The sequence below is a fragment of the Plutella xylostella genome, chromosome 11 (genome assembly GCF_932276165.1).
Source record: "Plutella xylostella chromosome 11, ilPluXylo3.1, whole genome shotgun sequence".
In the NCBI taxonomy this organism is placed as follows: Eukaryota; Metazoa; Arthropoda; class Insecta; order Lepidoptera; family Plutellidae; genus Plutella; species Plutella xylostella.
In genome coordinates, this window is record NC_063991.1 from 3,385,649 (window position 1) to 3,406,379 (window position 20,731).

The window sequence follows — 20,731 nt, forward strand, 5'->3', positions numbered from 1 at the left end:
TTACTAGTATTATAAATGCGAAAGTAACTGTGTCTGTCTGTCTGTCTGTTACTCTTTCACGCCAAAACTACTGAACGGATTTGAATGAAATTTGGTATACATACGGTCTAGACCCTGGGGAAGAACATAGGCAACTTTTTATCCCGGAATTCCCACGGGAAAACTTTTTAAGGCAAAGCGAAGCGCGCAGGAACAGCTAGTTCTTTATAAATAACTTTAAAAAATCGGATCATTTGGTGTCTGAATATTTTAAGTGAAACTGTTTTTTCGCCCGTGAGTGTATGTTTTAGACATAAGACACCTGGTACCTAACTGCACGTTTCATTAACTCTATCTACCGATGACTGGTTTATAGTTACTTTCATACGATTTTGACAGGTTGTAACTTTTACTGCCAGTTTCTATAACTCAACCATTATTTTAATTTTTCCTTTAGAATTCTTTAGTACACTTGACCCCTCTTTAATCAAAATATCCTTCCACCCTGCACCCTAAGATTGTCTTGAAAAAATCGCTTTAAGCGATAAGACCACCATTTTTGTACATATTTGATAGTATTTAAGTTTTGTAAGTTTCTTTTATGTGTGTGTGTGCAAATAAAGAATATTCTATCTATCTATCTATCTATAACTGGTAGTTACTTTCATACGATTTTGACAGTTTGTGAGTATTGTGACTTTTCATTATGTCCGGTAAACCGGCAGTTAATGTGTCAAAATAGTATGAAAGTAGCAACCAGTCATCGGTAGATAGAGTTATTGAAACTGGCAGTTAATCGCGGGACAATCGTCTGTTGATGAACCGGTCAGAATCTGTCAATTTAGTATCTGAGATTAAAAAACAGACCTTAGACACAGTTCCTAAGGGAAAGAGGGTTAAATCTTGATATTATTATAGTACCTACATAGGTTTGTCATGTATCTGTGCCATATCGTTCAGTTTGACAATCGAGTATCTGAGATTAAAAAACCAGGTTTAGTTCCTGATTCACCATAGTCGGTTTGATCGTAACCAGGGATTGGTTCATCAATTATACGTCATCTCCATATTAAATTCTTGACAGAACCAATAATCCCTGGTTATGCTCTAACCCACTACGGCGAAATTGGCACTTAGACGTAAGACACAGTACCTAAGGGAGAGCGGGTTAAATCTTAATATTGTTATAGTACATGGGTTTGTCGTGTATGATCTGCGCCATGTCGTTCAGCTTGGGGTCGCACGGCGGCCACAGCGGGGCTTCGGCCGGGGCGTCTCGCATCTCGTCGTCTAGCTCGTTCTGTGGAGTAAATAATATAAATAGATACATATTCTTTATTTCTACACAAAAGCATGGACAAAAATTACAAAAAAAAAACTTATTCTAACACATATGTACAAATGGCGGCCTTATCGCTTAAAGCGATTTCTTCCAGGCAACCTTTGGGTGGAAGGATATTTCGATGAAAAGGGTTAAGTGTACTAGGAATAAAGAATATAATAAGAAAGATATCGTTTGTCTTTAACACCATCATATTTATAGAGCTTCCACTATGTTATTGCATTTTTGACGTTTCCTTATGTCTGGTAAGTAAAGTTGGTTTTTCTTTGCAGTCATCAAATATGTATGGGATTTCGAATGTCAAAACACCAATAATATAATGGACAGAGTATTTATAAGCTTTGATAAGGCAAGGGGAAAATAGTTCCACCTTATTTTGAACTCTTGTACCTTGAGTTACGGGCGAAAATCAATGAAAATAAATTGTATTTCCATGCCTTATTAAGGCTCTTGCAGAAAAGGAAGTAGGATATTTAATATAAGTTAGAGTAGTAGAGTTAAAAAACTTTGGAGACTTTAATAAATATGCTAAAACGTCTCCAAAGTAATTTACCTGTAAGGCAGACAGTTATGCAGTGCTTGAAGCACACAGACATAAGTGACACTAAGCATGTTTTACTTTATATTTCTTACTAAGTTATAATCTTAAAGTTATTTTTACTCACTGTATTATTATTAAACACTAGATTATTGTTATAATTAAGTACCTACTAGAGATATGGAAGAGCGGGGCCTCCTGTCACAGGTTATTACATAGCCTACTAGGTTGGTCTCAGCACTTGATTATAGATTGTGTAAACCATTATTATTAACGAAATAAACATATTTTTTTTGACTCACAGGCGTCGCATGTTGTCTCTTGGCGCGCGCTCGCTTCGGCCACGGCTTCTTCAGGTGCACGTAGGAAACGTGAGCGCGCTTCTCGCTCGCGTGCTTGAAGCACTTGCCGCACATTTCACACTTGAATGGCTTTAGGCCCGTGTGGATCTGAGGGTAGAGAAAAAAAATATGAATAGGTTCCAAAATTGGAATTAGTATGAAGAGGGCGTGGAAGGTGGCAGTTTTGCCAAAAACGCTTTTTTATCAATTGGCTGCGACAGTGGGTTAAAAAATTGATTCTGTCAAACAGCGCACGCGTACGTGGAGCGTGCATGAAGCACTTGCCGCACATTTCACACTTGAATGGCTTCAGGCCCGTGTGGATCTGAGGGTAGGAGAGAATAATCATCAAAACACGTTTAGACAAACCCAGTTATACTATTGACTAGGATTCCAAAGTCGAAATCAAATGTTTTTATTCACGTACCTAATTATTTTTTTCTGATGAACGTAAATTTTTACATACTACTTCCGGCTTGTGTAGGAAGGACTCTCTAGCTTATAGGCTGTGCAGGGTTGATTTGTATTGCCTCGCTTCGCTCGGCTATTATCTCTAGTTTATAGGAAATGGTTTAACATATCAAGGTATACATTATTTTTTACATAAGTGTAAAAAAAAGATGTAGTGTTAAGACGTATTGCTTCGCTACGCTCGGCTCTCCAGGCTTTGGGGAATGTATAATTACATGTACACCTGCCACATATCCCTCTACCTGTGTCGAGAATTGTTTCCGGCAAACAGCGCACGTGTTTAGACAAGTGTGAAATATGATAACGAAGAACTACAGCTACACGTATACTATACAGGGTGTTGCAAAAAGGGTATACTAAGCCGAAACCAGCATTTGCAGCATGGTATATATAAGCCCGGAACTGAAATCAGAATTTCAAAATTCTCGAAAAAAAATATTCATTTTCCATAGAAACTTAGTTGGTCACGTGACTTTTTACTATGGAGAATGAATATTTTTTTTCGCTTAGGGCTTAGATATAACATGCTGCACATGTAGGTTTCGGCTTAGTATACCCTTTTTGCAACACCCTGTATAGAGCGTGGGACACCCCTAGAGGGACTCACAAACATGTGCCGCTGGCGGTTGCTGTGCGTGGAGAAGTGCTTGTGGCACACGGCGCAGGTGTACGACGCTCGCTGCGCACTGTGCACGCGCCGGTGGGCGACCAGCCGTTGCTTCATGCGGAACGTCTTGTTGCACAGTTCACACTTGAACGGCTTCTCGCCGGTGTGCGTCCACGTGTGGTCCTTGAGTAGCGCGAACGACTGCGCGGGAGAGAGGGGGTCAGTAAAGTCTATTATTTAATCTCAAATACTATATTGACAAGTTGTAGTATTTAGCTTTAGAGTAAAAGAGTAACGAGCATATGTGTGAAATGCGATGCTTAAGATTTACTCACTAACTAAAAGTTCCACATACAAAATGTTGACCCCCAAATGACCCCATTTTTTAAAACATAGAATATAGAAATCGATTATAATGATTATCTCATGCGCTGTTAATTTTGCTTCAATATTGAAGACGGCGTTATTGAATATGGAGAAGTCAAGAATTTGATATGGAGATGACGTATAATTGATGAATCAATCCCTGGTAACGATCTAATTGACTATGGCGAAATTAGAGCTTAACCGTTTAGGAGTATTGCGACACTGGAGATTTTTCATTGATCTTGAGTGTAAAAGGCATACGTAACAAACGGATGAACCAATTTCGACAAACTTCGAAATTGGTGCTCAGTATGCCTTCACATTGTGCAATTCATTCAAATAGCCTAACGGGTGAACTGCTTTTATACATTTTGCCTGACCCATTAAGCACATTATCTGCGGTATCGCATAAACGGATGAGCCAATTTCGATGCACCCACCTGGAACATGCGTCCGCAGACCTCGCACATGCAAGGTGACTTCATGGAGGGGTAGTTGGTTCGGTTCTTGTCCGGGTGCGCCCGTCGGAAGTGGCCGTGGTAGGCACGCGAGTCTTCTAGTTGCATGCCGCACTGGGAGGAAAAAAAAAAATTTATTTAAATTATGCCAAAAATTCATTTTTCAGGCGTTGCGCAAGATTAATGGATAGGGAATTTGCCGACGTTGACATATTTCATAAATCATTAGCCTCTTTTAAAAATCTAGTCTTAAAATCATTTTAATATTAATCTTTTCATAGACTGCTCACTTCTTTTCCCTTTAACTTAATTTAAAATTGTGTATATTTAATCAATTTATTGCAATTAATTTGTTTGCATGTTTTACACTAATCTAATTTATATAATTTATTTTAATAATCTGTCATTTATATTGATTTATTATTAAATTAATTAATGGTACTCTAGGTCATTAAGCACCAAAATATGTAATAATATACGCAAAATACTGTTTGTTACCTTTTTGTAAATAAATAAATTGGCTTCGGTTTATTAACAGTAGTTGTTACTCTTTTCTCTTTCAGCGGCTCTCTTCTCTCTTCTGCCTTGCGATTCTTTTAAATTAGACATCTCACTTCGATCTTCATTCTTCTCATACATTATTTGTCAAAATCTCGAAATTCGATGTGTCAATTTGAAAACTCACTCGGGATTCAGAATCGAGTTTTGACAATGGACAACATTTCATTTTCTTTACCCTATATTTGTATTATCTATTCGCAAAGTTTATAGAAAATTAGAGGACCCGTATTTTTTTATTTTGTTTTTACATGAATTTTTGCATGTTATTTTTAACTTTAAAGTTAATTATTTTAAAACCGGAATTGACGTCACATAGGTATTAGGCTCAATTTTTATTTTTGTCTTTTACCTTAGCCTTGAAAAAAAACATAAATGACACTGACAAATGACATTTAAACTTTGTTTACATGCCAACCAACAAATGGGTCATTTTCAAATGACAATGATATTTCTGATGATACAAAGTACTTATCATGTAAAAAAAATAAGGAGAAGCATTTTTCAAAAGCATATTTTCAGCTGTGTAGGCGGTGGCATGCTCTGGGACATATTCGTACTAACCATTTTATATAATAAATTTAAAAAAATAGTCAGAAAGTGGCAAAACAGAATTTATGAAAATGACCCAAATAAACAATTACGTCACGATAAAACGTCAACGTCAATCAAACATGAAAGTGACAGTTACTTTGTTTTTAAATCTATAGGCTTTGATCATCAAAATGCATCGCACCTGATGCATGACGTCATCAGCACTTTTTTACTATTTTATGATTTTCTCGACCTGACCTGAGACCCAAATTTGACATATCCCGACTTAGAGATGTGGATATTAAACAAAGGTTTCATATGGACCTCCACAACCAAATGCACGAATTGCAGCAGAGTCAAAGAGGTGTAAAGGAACCGGAACAAGTATGGAATCAATTTAAGGGTGTCATTATAAATACGGCTAAGGAGATACTCACACCAACAGCCGTCGTGAAGAAAAAGGAATGGATCACGGATGAAATCATGGATCTTATGATACAACGTAGAGAAGTGAAACATACAGATCCAGCAAAATACAGACTGATTCATAGACTGATAGGACGGAAATGCATTGAGGCCAAAGAAAACTGGATAAACGACAGGTGCACGGAAGTAGAGTCACTACAGGCCAGACATGACTCCTTTAATATGTACAAAAAGATAAATGAGATCTTAGGACTGAAAAAGAAACCTGCCAACAATACCCTTATAGATAAAAATGGAGCATACCATACGCCATGACTATTAAGGAGAAACTGGACATCTGGAAGGAGTACATTGAGGGGTTATTTTATGACAACAGAAGTGAAAACGAGCAATCAGTAGTAGATCATACTGGACCATCTATTACAAAGGATGAAATATCTTATGCCATTAAGTCAGCAAAAAATGGTAAGACAGTGGGCCCAGAAGAAATACCAGCCGAAATTTTAAAGTTGCTCGAATATGAACATCTGGGAACTCTGGTACAGTTATTTAATTTATTTATTTATTTATTTACAGAAATAGACACACCAACAGCACATTGGATAAAAAGTTGTTCAGACACAGTATATGTTGCTTATCCTATCCATGCACCAATTATAGGTGTGCAACAGCATTCAAAATGTTATCTTATAAAATACAATAATTTAAATACTAACATGCAATCATGCATACAATGCTTAAATCTAAACTAAATTAGGTATAGTATTGTACCATGAAATTTATATTGATTTGATTACTTACAGAAAATAATTACAAAATAATACAAAAATTCATTACAAATTAATAACACCAATACAATAAATGCCGTATATGATACCGGACACATTCCGAAAGATTGGCTCCACTCTACATTTATAGCTTTACCGAAAATCAACAACGCCAAACGGTGCAATGACTACCGCACAATATCCTTAATGAGTCATGTTCTGAAGATATTCCTCAAGGTCATTCATAACAGGATATATAGAAAATGTGAAGAGAACATCTCAGACACTCAATTTGGATTCAGGAATGGATTTGGAACGCGCGACGCACTGTTTGGTTATCACATTTTAATGCAACGTTGTTGGGATATGGATCGATGCGTATACATCTGCTTCATCGATTACGAGAAGGCTTTCGACCGTATAAAGCACGATAAATTAATTTCAGTTCTGAAAAAGATTGGCCTCGATACAAAAGACATTTCTTTTATAAGAAACCTGTATTGGCAGCAGACGGCAAACGTCCGAGTTGAGCACCACCTTACTGACGATATATGTATACTGCGAGGTGTAAGGCAAGGATGCATAATGTCGCCTTTACTCTTCAACCTCTATGCAGAGGAGATATTTTCTGAAGCTCTTGAAGATGCGACTGAAGGAATTATTATAAATGGGAGGCCCCTGAATAATATAAGATATGCAGACGATACCATCCTCATAGCGAGCTCAATGGAGGAACTCCAAAGTTTACTATACAGAGTAACATCAGTCAGTGCGCAAAATGGTCTGAATATTAACACCAAAAAGACCAAATACATGACGGTAGGACGTACACCGACCATAGCTGCCCTCTACGTTAACAACCAACCGCTAGAGAAAGTACGTTCATACAAATACCTTGGGTGTATAGTGAACGATCAGGAAGACCACAGTACAGAAGTCAAATGCCGCATCGAACAAGCCCGAAATGCATTCATGAAAATGAGCCATCTTCTCTGCAACCGTAGTCTCAAGATATCCTCCAGGTGTCGATTACTCCGATGCTACATATTTTCAATACTTCTTTACGGAGTAGAAGCTTGGACTTTAACCCAGACCATGTGTAAACGGTTAGAAGCATTCGAAATGTGGGTTTATAGAAGAATATTGAAGATATCATGGAGGGATAAAATAAAAAACGAAACGGTATTGCAGAGAATGAAAAAAGGGACCGAAGTGCTTAAAACCGTAAAAAGGAGAAAGTTGCAGTACCTGGGACATATTATGCGCAACAGTAAATACGGTTTATTGCAACTTCTCCTACAAGGGAAAATTCAAGGCCGTCGAAGACCCGGTCGAAAAAGAACATCTTGGGTCCAAAATCTGAAAGACTGGTACAACACCGACACCACATCCTTGTTCCGAGCAGCAGTCTCGAAGGAAAGAATAAGCCAGATGATTGCCGACCTCCGATAGGAGATGGTACCCAAAGAAGAAGAAGAAGATTTTCTCGAAAATGATACATCCAAAAAATACAAAAACATTTTTTTTGTGGCCTTTAGAGCTAAATCTCGAAATGGTTTTCGATTTATAGCAGCTTTAGTTTTTTGAAATGTTGTCCATTAGCTTTATAGAATCGCAATGCTGTCTCTGGCTCTTGCTATTTGCGCCTCTCTCTAACTATTACTTACAACAATAGCAATTCCTCATCCATTGATCACCATTGTATACGCATTATAATCTATGCAAATAAAGCGGCAATCTATAAATGGCAGACAAAATTAAGCTCTCCTCTCTCTTATAGTATATTTTCATACATTTCTATAAAATCTACCTGAAATAACATATTTTTTATTAAATCAGGCTTTCAGGCATTTAGAACTTAAATCAGGCTTTCTTGACGCATTATGTATTTTTTAAAGCCTACCTGTTCACAAGGTATGGGTCCCTCGGCCTTCCTCATCTGGCTCGGGTACTTCTTGTCCGGCTCTTCTCTCCGCGCGTCTCTCTCCTTCCTCTGGCTCTTGCCGTCTCGCGGCTTGCGCTGGCCCTTGGGAGCGTTCGCTTCTTTAGGCTCTCTGCGGGTTTAGAGCCTGATTAGTGATGGTAATGAAAAGTGACGATGGAAAGGAAGAAGTAAAGCAAACGACCTAAAGTGTATTTATGCTAAAGTGAGTTATACGACTGTTAAAAGAAGGTTATATATAGAAAGGGGAAAGGTGTCATTCAGGGGATCACAATGAATAACGTTAAAAAATAACTTGGTGATACCTACTCATAAATTTGACAATTTGACGACCAAATGGTGAAGTGGTTAGTGACCCTGACTGCTGTGCCGAAGGTCCCGGGTTCGATTCCCGGTTGGGGCAGATATTTGTTTAAAGACAATTAATTTCACTAGGGTCTTGGGTGTTAATATGTATATCTGTGTAAATATATTAGCGGTCCGATACCCATCTTACAGGCTCTGCCTAGTTAGGGGTCGGATGGCTGTGTGTGAGATGCCCCCACATTTTTATTATTATAACACAAGTACGTATCATACGTATTTGTCAGCGGCATGTCGTCGCACGGCGGTCACTAGCCACTACACCAGTCGGTAGTATACTGCATTCGTTCTTACTTGGCACAGAAGGTTGGTAACAAAGATTGTAATTATTAATTATTTTGTATTTTCTCTTGTCTTGTCACACGTTACCCCTTTCTTTATACTTTATATTTCCTTTCAATGTGGTTGTCTGGAAGAGATTACTTTTAGTAATAAGGCCGCCGATTGTACCATTTTTCTTTTCTATGTTTGTGAAATTGTTTCTGTTTGTGTGCAATAAAGAGTATTTTATCTTATCTTTATCTTATTGTTCACTTTTTGTGCCAAGTAAGGACAGATGGATTATACTTATATTGTTAGTCTAAGGTGCTCATAATGCTACGTACTTGTCAGCGGCGTGTCGCAGCGACACCTGCATGTGTCGTTGTCGCGCGTCCTCCGTCGCGAATCGAATGTTGCACAGTGAGCAGAGCGGGCCGTCAGCTGGGATCTGTAGGAAAAAAAAATGTTTTTTTTTACACACACACACGCACTCACGCCTTGTACTAATGTACTCCCTTGTGGGGTAGGCAGAGATGCATTGCTGCACCCACTTTTCGCCAGAGTGTTTTGTTAGTCCCAATGTAATAGGGGGCGGGCCTATTGCCATTTTACAGGCACATCCAAGACCCGAGAACAAATATCTGTGTTTAAACAAACATCTGCCCCGGCCGGGAATCGAACCCGGGACCTTCGGCTCAGTAGTCAGGGTCACTAACCACTACGCCAATCGGTCGTCAATACAGATTACAAGAACGGTAATAGCTCAGTTGGGTAAGCGTCCGCTTCTCAGGCCGAACGTCCACTGCCAGCTAGACCTCTCGGCATACTTTACGTGTCGTGTCGTGTCGTGACGTTCGGTTTCACACATTTAGCATAATGTGTCGCACACGACACGACATACGAATATGTTCCTTACCATTAAATGTATGAAACTGATATATGCTTCTGGCACGACACGACACGTAAGTATATTTCCGCCTTAAACTAAGTTAGTTCGCATAGTTGAGCCAGTTTTTCATACATGTGAGCCACCGCAAACTATGCACTAAGTGTGAAAAGCTAGCTCAACTATGCGACCACCAGCGCATGCCGTTGCGTTTACTGCTGCTGATTCTAGTCTGTGCTCCAGTCAAAAGTGGCTTTTCACCTTGACCTAAGATAAGAAAATTTATCAAAGCGCTAAATTCTGGGTAAAATTTTGTCAGTGAGCATGCTGCTACACCCAATAGCCTAGTCTGTGCAGCTGTCAAAAGTGTATTTTTTGCAAAAAGTGCTAAAAAACAGGAAGAAAATATATCAGTGAGCAATGCCACACTCACGGGCTGATCCTCCAATCTGTGTTTCAGCTTCTTATGAAGCTCTATCCCCTTGGCAGAGACGAATGAGTATCCGCAGCGCGCGCACACGAAGTCAGAAGGGTGTTAATATGTGTAGTAATATAATAGAAGACATAGGATGGAATTTTATCAGTGAGCATGCCGTTTCACCTCAACCGAAAATAAGAGGGTAGTGTTTTATAAGTGAGCATGCTACACTTACGGTCCTCCAAATCTGTGCTTCAGCTTCTAGAGCGTGGGATAGCCTCTTGCTCATATAGTAGTACGTAGGGTGCAAATTTATCAGTGCTACTCACGGGCTGATCTTCCAATCTATGCTTCAGCTTCTTATGCAGCTCTATGCCCTTAGCGGAGACGAAGGAGTATCCGCAACGCGCGCACACGAAGTCTGACGGGTGTTTTATACGCACGTGGCCCATGTACGTTGTGAAGCGACTGTGGGTAGACAATACATTAAATAACCTATAGATAGATAGATAAATAATTCTTTATTGCACACACAAACATAAATTACACAAGGAAATGTACAATATAGACGGTACAAATGGCGGCCTTATTACTAAGAGTAATTTCTTCCAGACTACCTCGGAGGAGAGAAACTATACAAGAAAAGGGGAAAGTGCAAAAAATTACAAACAGAACATATAACAAGGAGAAAATTACAAATGTATATACCAAATCTATACCTAGTAATAGGTAATATAAATAAACTACATACATCATACTTATATACTTAAATAAATACATACTATTATATATATAATCATATATTACGCTGGTAAGGATAATTTAGTGAGATAGTGCTTGTTCAGCAAAGTTTTAAAAGATGCAAGTAACATGTAGCCAACAACTCTAAAAGTAGCATAAAGCCGAGCTTAACTGGCGGCTAAACTAAGTTAGTTCGCATAGTTGAGCCAGTTTTTCATACATGTGCGTCCACCGCAAACTATGCACTACGTATGAAAAACTGTCTCAACTATGCGAGCTAACTTAGTTTAGCGGGCTGTGGACGTTTGGCTTAACTCTTGCACTGCTAAGCCGCTTTTGATAAAGTATGGCTAAGAACAGTCAAGCACACGCCTATGACCAAAATAAAAAACAAATCGAATCAGCCGTTTCGAAGCTATGCTACCACAGCAAGATACAAACACACAATAAATATACAGACACACAGAAAGACAGACAGTTTAAACTTGGAACATTCCTCTTTTTTGTTAACGGTTAAAAAGGGGGAAAAACTGTAATATAACATAGTAGAAAAAACAGTAGGATAACTTACACGAACTCTTCCGGGCAGTGCGGGCACTGATACTTGGTGCCCTTGTGCCAGCGCTCGTGCAGCCGCGCCGTCTGTCTGTGAATAGACAGATTATACAATATACGTAACAATTTGTAGCATATATTTAGTACTAGCTGTTCCCGCGCGCTTCGCTTCGCCTTAAAAAGTTTTCCCGTGGGAATTCCGGGATAAAAAGTAGCCTATGTTCTTTCCCAGGGTCTAGACCGTATGTATACCAAATTTCATTCAAATCCGTTCAGTAGTTTTGGCGTGAAAGAGTAACAGACAGACAGACAGATAGACAGACACAGTTACTTTCGCATTTATAATATTAGTTAGGATTCTGTGCCTCTAGCTAGACTCTAGACTCAAGACCTCCTCGTTAGAGAAGTACTTATATTCTGTGCTCTAAACACACTAAAAAATAATTAACCTCCTTTACCTTACTAAGTTTTATCTGCTTTATACGGTTGCTTCAGAACCACTCCTAATAACAAGATTTTCGCGCAAGTATTCTCTAATTTGTATAAATAGATTTTTGTATGTGTGAGTCAGAATGCAGTGACACAGAAGTAGTATCTCAGTGTGTTATGTGCAGTTATAAAATAATATAAGTGTTAAATAATTAATGTTAACCTTACTTGTTTTTATTTCAAATATTTAATTGTTTACCAACTACTTGTTATATTTCTAACTACCTAAGTTTATTGAATTGTATACTAAACGGAAGAGCGGGGCCCCACTGGCACAGGTTTCTTTTAACTTACAAGTGAGGCTCTGGTCACTACTTTGTTACTGAATTTGTAGAAAGAAATAAACTATTCTTTGATTCTTTGATTCTTTGAATATGTTTCGGTCTGAACACTCACTCCTCACTTAACTGTTGCTGTTTGGTAAAACAGCTACATCTGAACCTTAGTGTGTAATGTGCAGTTATGTATTTGTGAACCTGAGTGTGTCATCTGCAGTTTGGTATTTGTGTGTGCATTAGTACATACACTCAACACTTAACGATGCGTAATGACATAGACATGTGCAGTTATATATTTATGCGTGATTGTACTATTTAATTTAATTCATCACTTACCGATGTGTAGTGACATAGACACAGCAGTTGCAGCTGAACCAGTGCGTGTTGATGTATTTGTTCATTGTTTGTGTTTGTGTGTGTTCGTGTGTGTGTGCACATTCACTCAACACTTGTCGATTTGTGGTGACATACACGCAGCTACTTCTGACCTTGAGTGTGTCATGTGCAGTTATAAATTTGTGTGTGCAAGTAAATATGTATTTCTGTGTGTGTACATTAAAGTGTAATTTACATTAATTCATAACTTACCGATGTGTGGTGACATAGACACAACAGTTGCAGCTGAACCGGTGAGTGTGATGTGCAGTTATATGTTTGCGCAGCGCGTGCGGCTGCTTGAAGTGAGTCTTGCAGATTTTACACGTGTACTCTCCGCACGCCTGGGAATTGATAGAATATTTAAAAAAAAAACTTAAAATACGGTATGCTTTCTATCCATTTTACGTATCTTAGCTGTCTATGAGCATAGCTATTCCATAGCTTAGAAGGACCTCATCAGAAAGTTAAGAAATAAGTTATTCGTAATTTATTTATTTATATAAGGCACATCACAGGGTTCCGCTCATCTGGCCTAATCTTTATTGCCCAAAACTCGTTTCGTATAACTCGTAAGGTCTAAACTTTTTTAGCCGAATCATCACTTCGTCAAGACTTACGTGGCCTAAGGCTTGTTTCGCCTAAAACTCTTAAGGCACAATCTTGAAACATCTAAGTATCGTTTGCTCAAATTTATTTTAGTGTAGGTATAATCTTGTTTCTCTTAATATTATGTTAAAAAATTAAATATAATGTAGTAAATGTACAAATTTATCTACATTCAGAAAATCACGATGGTGAATGACTATTTTAACATTTTGGCCATATCATTATTAGGCTAAAAAAGATTATGCGAAATAACTTTTTACTAAACGAGATTAATGCCATACGATTTTCGGCGAAACGAGGCTTTGACCAAACGTTACTATGCAATACGAGATTAGACAAATAAAATTTAGCCCAAAAAAGGTAGAACCCACATCACACCATATAAATTGTGTAATAAGTTATTCGTAATAGTACTTAATAGTACGTAATGAGCTATGGAATAGCTATGCTCATAGACAACCAACATAGATCTTAAAATCTTTAAGAAAAATGGCACTTCGACTGATATGATTGATCCCCTGTGGCTGCCATATTGATAAAACCATTGAGATATAGTCAAACTCTTGAGTGGAGACCTACATGATTGAACAATGATTATGATGGAAATAAATAAAATTGACACTAAAAGTAATAAATTAAGTAAGAACTTACATCAGTATGCCTGACCATATGTGTCTCGTACGCATCTTCATCCAAAAATCCTTTATAGCATTCAGTACACTTGTACACCGCATTTTTATAATTAGAAGACTCTTGTCTTTTCTCTATTTCAGCTATCTGCTCCTCATAAGTCAAGTCTATTATTGTGAACAACGTTTCGTTTAGATCTTCATTCAAAAACGGTTTTCTACGTCTATCGATTTTAGGTTCTGTTGGATCTTTTTTAACGGCCTTCTTGCGAACTTTTGCAACCTTTTTGGCTGGTTTTTTCTCCTCTTTTTTCTTTTTAAGTTTGGCCTTTTTCAGTTGGTTTATAGGTATGCTGTCGCACGAAGAGTTATCCGACGGAATGAAATTGTCGTTTTCTTCATAATTGCTTTCTATATGATCAGTGTCGTTTATTTTTGCCGGTTCCATGTTATCATCAAAATTGGGTTCGTCGTCGAAGAATGTGTTATCATCATCTTCGTTTTTTACTTCTATAGCTTCTGCTACGTTAACTTCGTGTAGCGAAGGAGGTTCATCCATTTTGTTTTCTTTTATTTTTAAATCTTCAGCTGTTTCTGTGATGAGTAAGTACTGGTGGTCAGGTACAATGTGGACTGTCAGCGGGGAAGTGAGGTTGTTCGCTTCTCGATCAATAGATTTTATGTTCTGTTCCGTTAGCTGAAACCAAAAAATATGGTTAACATCAGCCGAGAAATGTAAACTTAAGTTTTTATATTATTTTTGTTTTGTAATTTTTGTTCTTGGTGTAAATAAAGTGTATTGGGTTTTATAGTATTGTATTTGACCAATGAGATTTGGAATATAACTATAAATATTACCACAAAACAACAAACAACCTACCCTCTGTTCGCTAGTGAGCAGCGCCGTCAGTATCGCGTCGGCGCGCACAGCGAGCATATGCTCGATGGCGTGTTCTAACGCTTTTATTACATGGCCTCTTTATCTATGGTATCTAATATTAAATCTATAAGTAGATCGTATTCCACAATGTATTATATATACATATATTTCTGTCATCAGGACAATGGGGACTACCGTTTTTTTGCTCACCAGTTGGCGCCACTGTCGACTGAGGTTAAGAGGTACCATAGCTGTCAAACTTATCAAAGGCGACTTCATCAAATTGGCGCGAAATAAAGTTTTAAAATCTTGAATCTTATAAGCTTATTCATTATAAAATAACTATCATCATATCGAGTTACTATCCCGCAATGTTGTGCAGATGCGTTATGTTCGGAAAGAAAAGGAGGACATATGTTACCAAGTGATAAAACTGTTCTAAAACAGTGGCTTGTGAAATAATTATTATCCGACAATCTCGTGTTTGTGAAAATCATTATAACCAATTTCAGAAAGAACATAATGTAAAGAAGGATTAGGCATTTAATAAATACAATAAAAATAAAAGAGTTACACACTGATTTAACTTTTATTTATCCTTTCCGTTTAAACACACTGCTATACAAAAAATATAACACATTAGTAATCCACACAATGAATGCTGGTTGAGTTGTTATTTGAATCTAAATAATGGTAGTATAGTATACTAAGTATTCTATTATTTGTGAGGGTGTCAGTACCTGCACCTAGCTCACTCGAATGGAGCCTTTGTGCATGTCGCCTTAAGGTCTAAACTCCACTCCTAAGCTTGGACCATTTCCTACCACGCTGGTCCTCTGCAGGTTTGTGGGTTCGAAAATCTAGATATGCAGGTTTTATCACGATGTTTTCATTCACCGTAAGAGCGATGGTATGTACGGTGGCCTGCGCCTAAAAGTATACAGGCGGAGATTTTAAAATAGCGATCTCAAGCTAACATGCTGCTCAAGCACATCCACATAAACACCACTGCTACACACATCACACACAACACGTCCCTGGATTTATAACAGATGTAGCTGGTCCCTTCATCATCAGGGATCGCTATTTAAAAACTCCGCCTGTATACTTTTAGGCGCAGGCCACCGTACACTGTGCATAAATTCCAAAGTAGTTACTCATTGGTGACAATATCTAGATCTGGAGTTTCATTTTTAGTGTTCACACTGCTATACAAAGTTTCTGAAGGCCACTCAACAGTATACACTGAATCATTTTGTTGTATGATGCTGTCCTCTACGTTTCCAACCAAGTTACTGTTACGGTCATAGTCTTGGTGTCTGTAAAAAGAAAAAACATAGCTGTTATCTAAGCAAACAAGCATACATTTCGTAAAAAATAAGTTTGTAAACAGTAAACAAACTAACCTCTGAATTAGCTGCTCTTTGAGACCGCTTATTTATGCGCCTCTTTTCCTTAATTCAGCTTTCAAAGCATGCGCAACTGCACATTCATCGATAAATAATCCATATTTGCGATAATTTCGCGAAGAAATCACTTTTCAACAGGGAAATGAACGAAAATATAATTTATCACGAAGCCCGCCAAACAAATTATATGAAAAGTAAAATGTCACTTAACCTCAGTCAACACCAGCGCCCCTAGCGGCAAATTCACACGCGTTAGCCCCCATTGTCTTGCATATAAGCAAGTAATATGATAATGGCGGACGAAATCTCTATGCCCCTTCCTACTACCTAGCTAAACGATGCCATTTCCACTTTGTTCTTTTTTTATCTATGACACGCTCATAGATAAAAAAGATGTATGTATAATGTTTTTTATTAAAGAAATAGATGGCGTTATATTTTATTTTTAGGCTTAAATTATTGCGATGACTGTAAGTATATGTAGTTCAACCTACCCTCTGTTCACTAGTAAGCAGAGCCGTCAATATCGCGTCGGCGCGCACGCACTGGTCTCTTAGCCGAGCGCCCGCCGCCGCGCGCCGCGCGCACAGCGCGCATATGCGCGTTGGCAGACGCACGTCCGATAGCTGTGGGGGGATAAGAGTGATTAAGATGCTAATTAAAATAATAAGTTAGGCTATAACAGCCACCAGAGAGCACACGAGAGAAGCTCGCAGTCACACTGACCGAACACGGTCTGGAGAATATATATATATGTATATATATATATATATATATATATATATATATATATATATATATATATATATATATATATATATATATATATATATATATATATATATATATATATATATATATATATATATATATATATATATATATATAATTAAAATGATCATCAGGAACCCACTACTGCGGCTCGGATCTCCTTAAAATAAAGGAAAGGGTTTAGGCCTAGTCCGCGCTGGCCTAGTGCGGGTTGGTGGACCCCAACACAAGCAAGCATGTTCTGAGAGAGTTGTCGGGTAAGTGGGCAACCTGACTGTCAGATGTTTTCAAGCTACCCCAAGGCCTCTGTCAATACTAGGTACTTATGATGATAATGATGAGCTAACTTGTTTTATTGGTTAATAGAGTATGAACATAAAGTAACAATATCCATAAAAAAAGAATACATTTTTAAAAGGAATTTCTTGAGTGAAAAATAGTGAAAATATAATTTATAATGGCGAGAGAATCGTGAAGTATGCAGTAAAAGAAGTTGTCTTACCGATACGCCGGTGATGAGTTCGTAGTAGGCCTCCAGCTTGCACTTCTTCATCGAGAGCAGGTCCACGTCCATCGCGAGACACATTCTGCACACCTGACAGTTAAACAATATGTGATTAGGTTTGACAGTGTTTAATTATGAAAATGTGATTAGTTTTGGTAAAAACCGTGGAAGAAATATTTAAACTAGCCAATAATAGAGAGCGCTGCAAAGAGCTGACTGCCAACTCTATGCCCTCTGCCAATGATGTAGAGGCACTATAAGAAGAAGAAGTTGTACAATTATTTATTCCATGTTGGACTTTGTAATTAGCTGCTGCAGACATTTTGTGCCTTCAGAATCGTCTCTATAGTGAAGAAGGGAGGACCCACGAATACTAAGTAAAATATAGCAAGAGGATATAGCTTATATGATGTTTGAATGACCGATGCTTATGCCTGGTGAATAAAGTTGATTTTACATACCAAATATGTAGTGATTCATACGTACATAGGTACTATTAGGCTCAACTCACACTGGCACTGAGTCGAAGCGACGCGACGCGTCATATTTTTCAGCCTATAGCATATTCATCTCTATTGTTCCATTATTTAAGTACAAATTTGTGCTATGTAAATATGGTCGACGCGCGTTTACGTCGCTCAGCTGGTGTCCAGATAACTTTACTTGTATTTTGAAAGCAAAAGCTTGATTTTGCACTATGGATTTCCAATGGCAGTGAGTTCCACAGCCGTATGGCGGTAACTGTAAAGGAGTTGGCACAAAACTCCTGGGCCTACGTACTAGTTAGTATCCAAAATAGTAATGGGTTCAGCAAAGATACACTTCGAGGGTTACTTGGTTACCTTTTCACTGACAGGCTCGCTGGCCGCAGCGGGCGGCGCAGCCAGTGGCACAACCGGCGGCACAACCAGTGGCACAGCCCCCGCCCTCACTTTGCGCATCCCACCCTGCGTCTCATACATGTCCTCAGCAAAGAAGTGTTGCGAGCACACCGTGGCGCGCTCCTTTGGCTCCCAGTTGGGCCGCCCGAGCCCTTTCAGCCATGCTTGTCGCTGTACTGGGTCAGTTGGGAACCTGCGGTTTGATATTATAAAATTTATGATAAGATTCTGACAGTGGGAGGGCTACCTTAACAAGCCAAAGTCTCTTAACACAACTGCTCATGTACTGCTTGCATGTCATCTTAATGCTAACTAATATTATAAATGCGAAAGTAACTGTGTCTGTCTGTCTGTTACTCTTACACAAAAAAACAACGGATTTGAATGAAATTTGGAATACAGATAGTCTAGTCTAGACCCTGAGAAAGAACATAGGCTACTTTTTTACTTGTTCCCACGGGAAAACTTTTTAAGGCAAAGCGAAGCTCGCGGGAACAGCTAGTAAAATCATAAAAATTCAAAAAATACAGGAAAAACAATGTTGCTTGGTAGTTTTTGCCTTTCTAACATTGATTGGCAGCAGTTCAGCTTTTATTCAATTAAGTATATCAACCTAGTTTTAAGTAGGTACTATTTTGAAAAGATGGCTCAGGATTTTCTCTTTTTAGTTTTTCTCCAAAGACAAAGATCCTTTAAAATGGAGAATAATTAGTTAAATATTGACATTTGACTTTGATACTATTTGAGTAGGAATTTCTAAGTTGGATGCTGCAAAATGATAGATTTGGGTTTATTTAATTAGCCTTTCTTGTGGCATACTGGCTGGGTTGAGGCCAGTTGTATGAGAAACTGATATTTGCTTTTACATGAAAAATTACAGATAGGAGTCAAAGTTGAAAAATACAAAAATAAAGCTTTCTATTGACATTCCAAGAGGGTCAGTGATAGACAATAAACTGACTGGCCAAGCCTTAGCTACAGCTAGGAAGAAGCTTTTTTTTTTTTGTTTATTGTTCATTTATTTATAACATTTTTTAATAATACATGCAGTGCTCTTAAACCTATTAAGCTTGAAGTTCAAAAACATAAATGCCTATATCAGCTTTATAAAATTATAATTTTAGACCTTTGAACTCCAGTTTTTGGTGTTCATGTACCTATTATGGCTAAGTGCACCGAGGAATATGATTCAATTCCATTTTTTGTCATAAAAATAAGCTTGGTACCTACACACACAAGACAAAAGCTGATTGTCAATATTTGTAACAATGAAATTAACAAACTTACACATGATACGTGATTCCGTCAGTCTTGGATATGTTTCGCGAGTCATTTCTGCAGCTTGGAACGCAGCACCGCATATTCTCAAGGTTTATCGCACTGTTTAGCGTCAAGCTTTAAAGTTTACTTTCCATACCAAACAAAACAATATTGCTTGACGGATTTGTTGTGAATTTTCACTCATTCCCATTGTTAAAATGTGTGTTTAGTGGTTCTTAAAGATAGCGCTGTATTTAGGCTTGAGTTACCCATATTTACAACGTTTACAATCAATGAAAAACACTGTTTTTTCGTAAAATTTCAAGATTCTGTTTTAATTTTTTTTCAGGGAAGCGTAGCATTTACCTTTTGACATATGTCAAACTAATTGGTCTGTGACACAGGGGGCAGTAGGGTACTCTGTGCTAAAATGTAATGGGTAATGTTGCGTAAGAGATTAGAAGGAACTCAATGGTTGTGTGTGATTGCTGCTAAATCGAAAACCAGCTTTTCAGAGTAAAAGCCTGCAGCTACACTGATTCTCCTGGCTACTTACCATGCGAAGTAACCACCATTATATTCGTTGGACCATCAGAATAATAATAGCCTTATGCGTGGACTGTTGAACCCTTCTCGGTAGAGGAGTATAATGGAAGTATACTTACTTACTTATGTTCCTTGGTTGGACCTATGTTTTATCTAGTATTTGTAATCAAAATGAAAGTTTCCCAAGTGGGTTCTACAAAAAGGGAAACGTAAAATAGGACGCTAGACGCCACTACAGTTACCGTTAGGGGTAGGATCGAAAGACTCTCGTTTGTTAGTTAACTCTCGCGTCTAGTTAACCAATCGGTATGCCTAATGATGGTCGAGTTTAAATATAAATGTAATTAAAATAGACAGCAAAATTTACCGTTGATATCGTTTAATAAATAGCAAATTTGAGATTCAGAATACAATTTGTTATTTCATTACAAAACCAGTTTCGGCTCTGTATAGGAAGACAAACTGTCAAAGGCTTACAGTTAGGCTATAAGGGTGCCCGCACACGATTGAATTTTTGTAGCATAGATAATCGATCAACTATCGAAA

General features: G+C 38.0%; 1 protein-coding gene across 1 annotated transcript; it reads right to left on the reverse strand.

Moving 5' to 3' along the window:
* Positions 1 to 1,069: 1,069 nt before the first annotated feature.
* LOC105389713 (zinc finger protein 354B) lies at positions 1,070 to 19,952 on the reverse strand. Its single transcript, XM_048624304.1, has 15 exons — positions 19,667 to 19,952; positions 18,341 to 18,572; positions 17,496 to 17,588; positions 16,717 to 16,848; positions 14,814 to 14,873; positions 13,956 to 14,630; positions 12,909 to 13,039; positions 11,570 to 11,644; positions 10,587 to 10,725; positions 9,298 to 9,401; positions 8,291 to 8,441; positions 4,085 to 4,216; positions 3,279 to 3,479; positions 2,162 to 2,308; positions 1,070 to 1,279 (listed from the first exon to the last, which is right to left on the reverse strand). The coding sequence occupies exons 1-15, from the start codon at positions 19,738 to 19,740 to the stop codon at positions 1,148 to 1,150; spliced, it is 2,478 nt and encodes an 825-aa protein (XP_048480261.1). The 5' UTR covers positions 19,741 to 19,952; the 3' UTR covers positions 1,070 to 1,147.
* Positions 19,953 to 20,731: the final 779 nt, after the last annotated feature.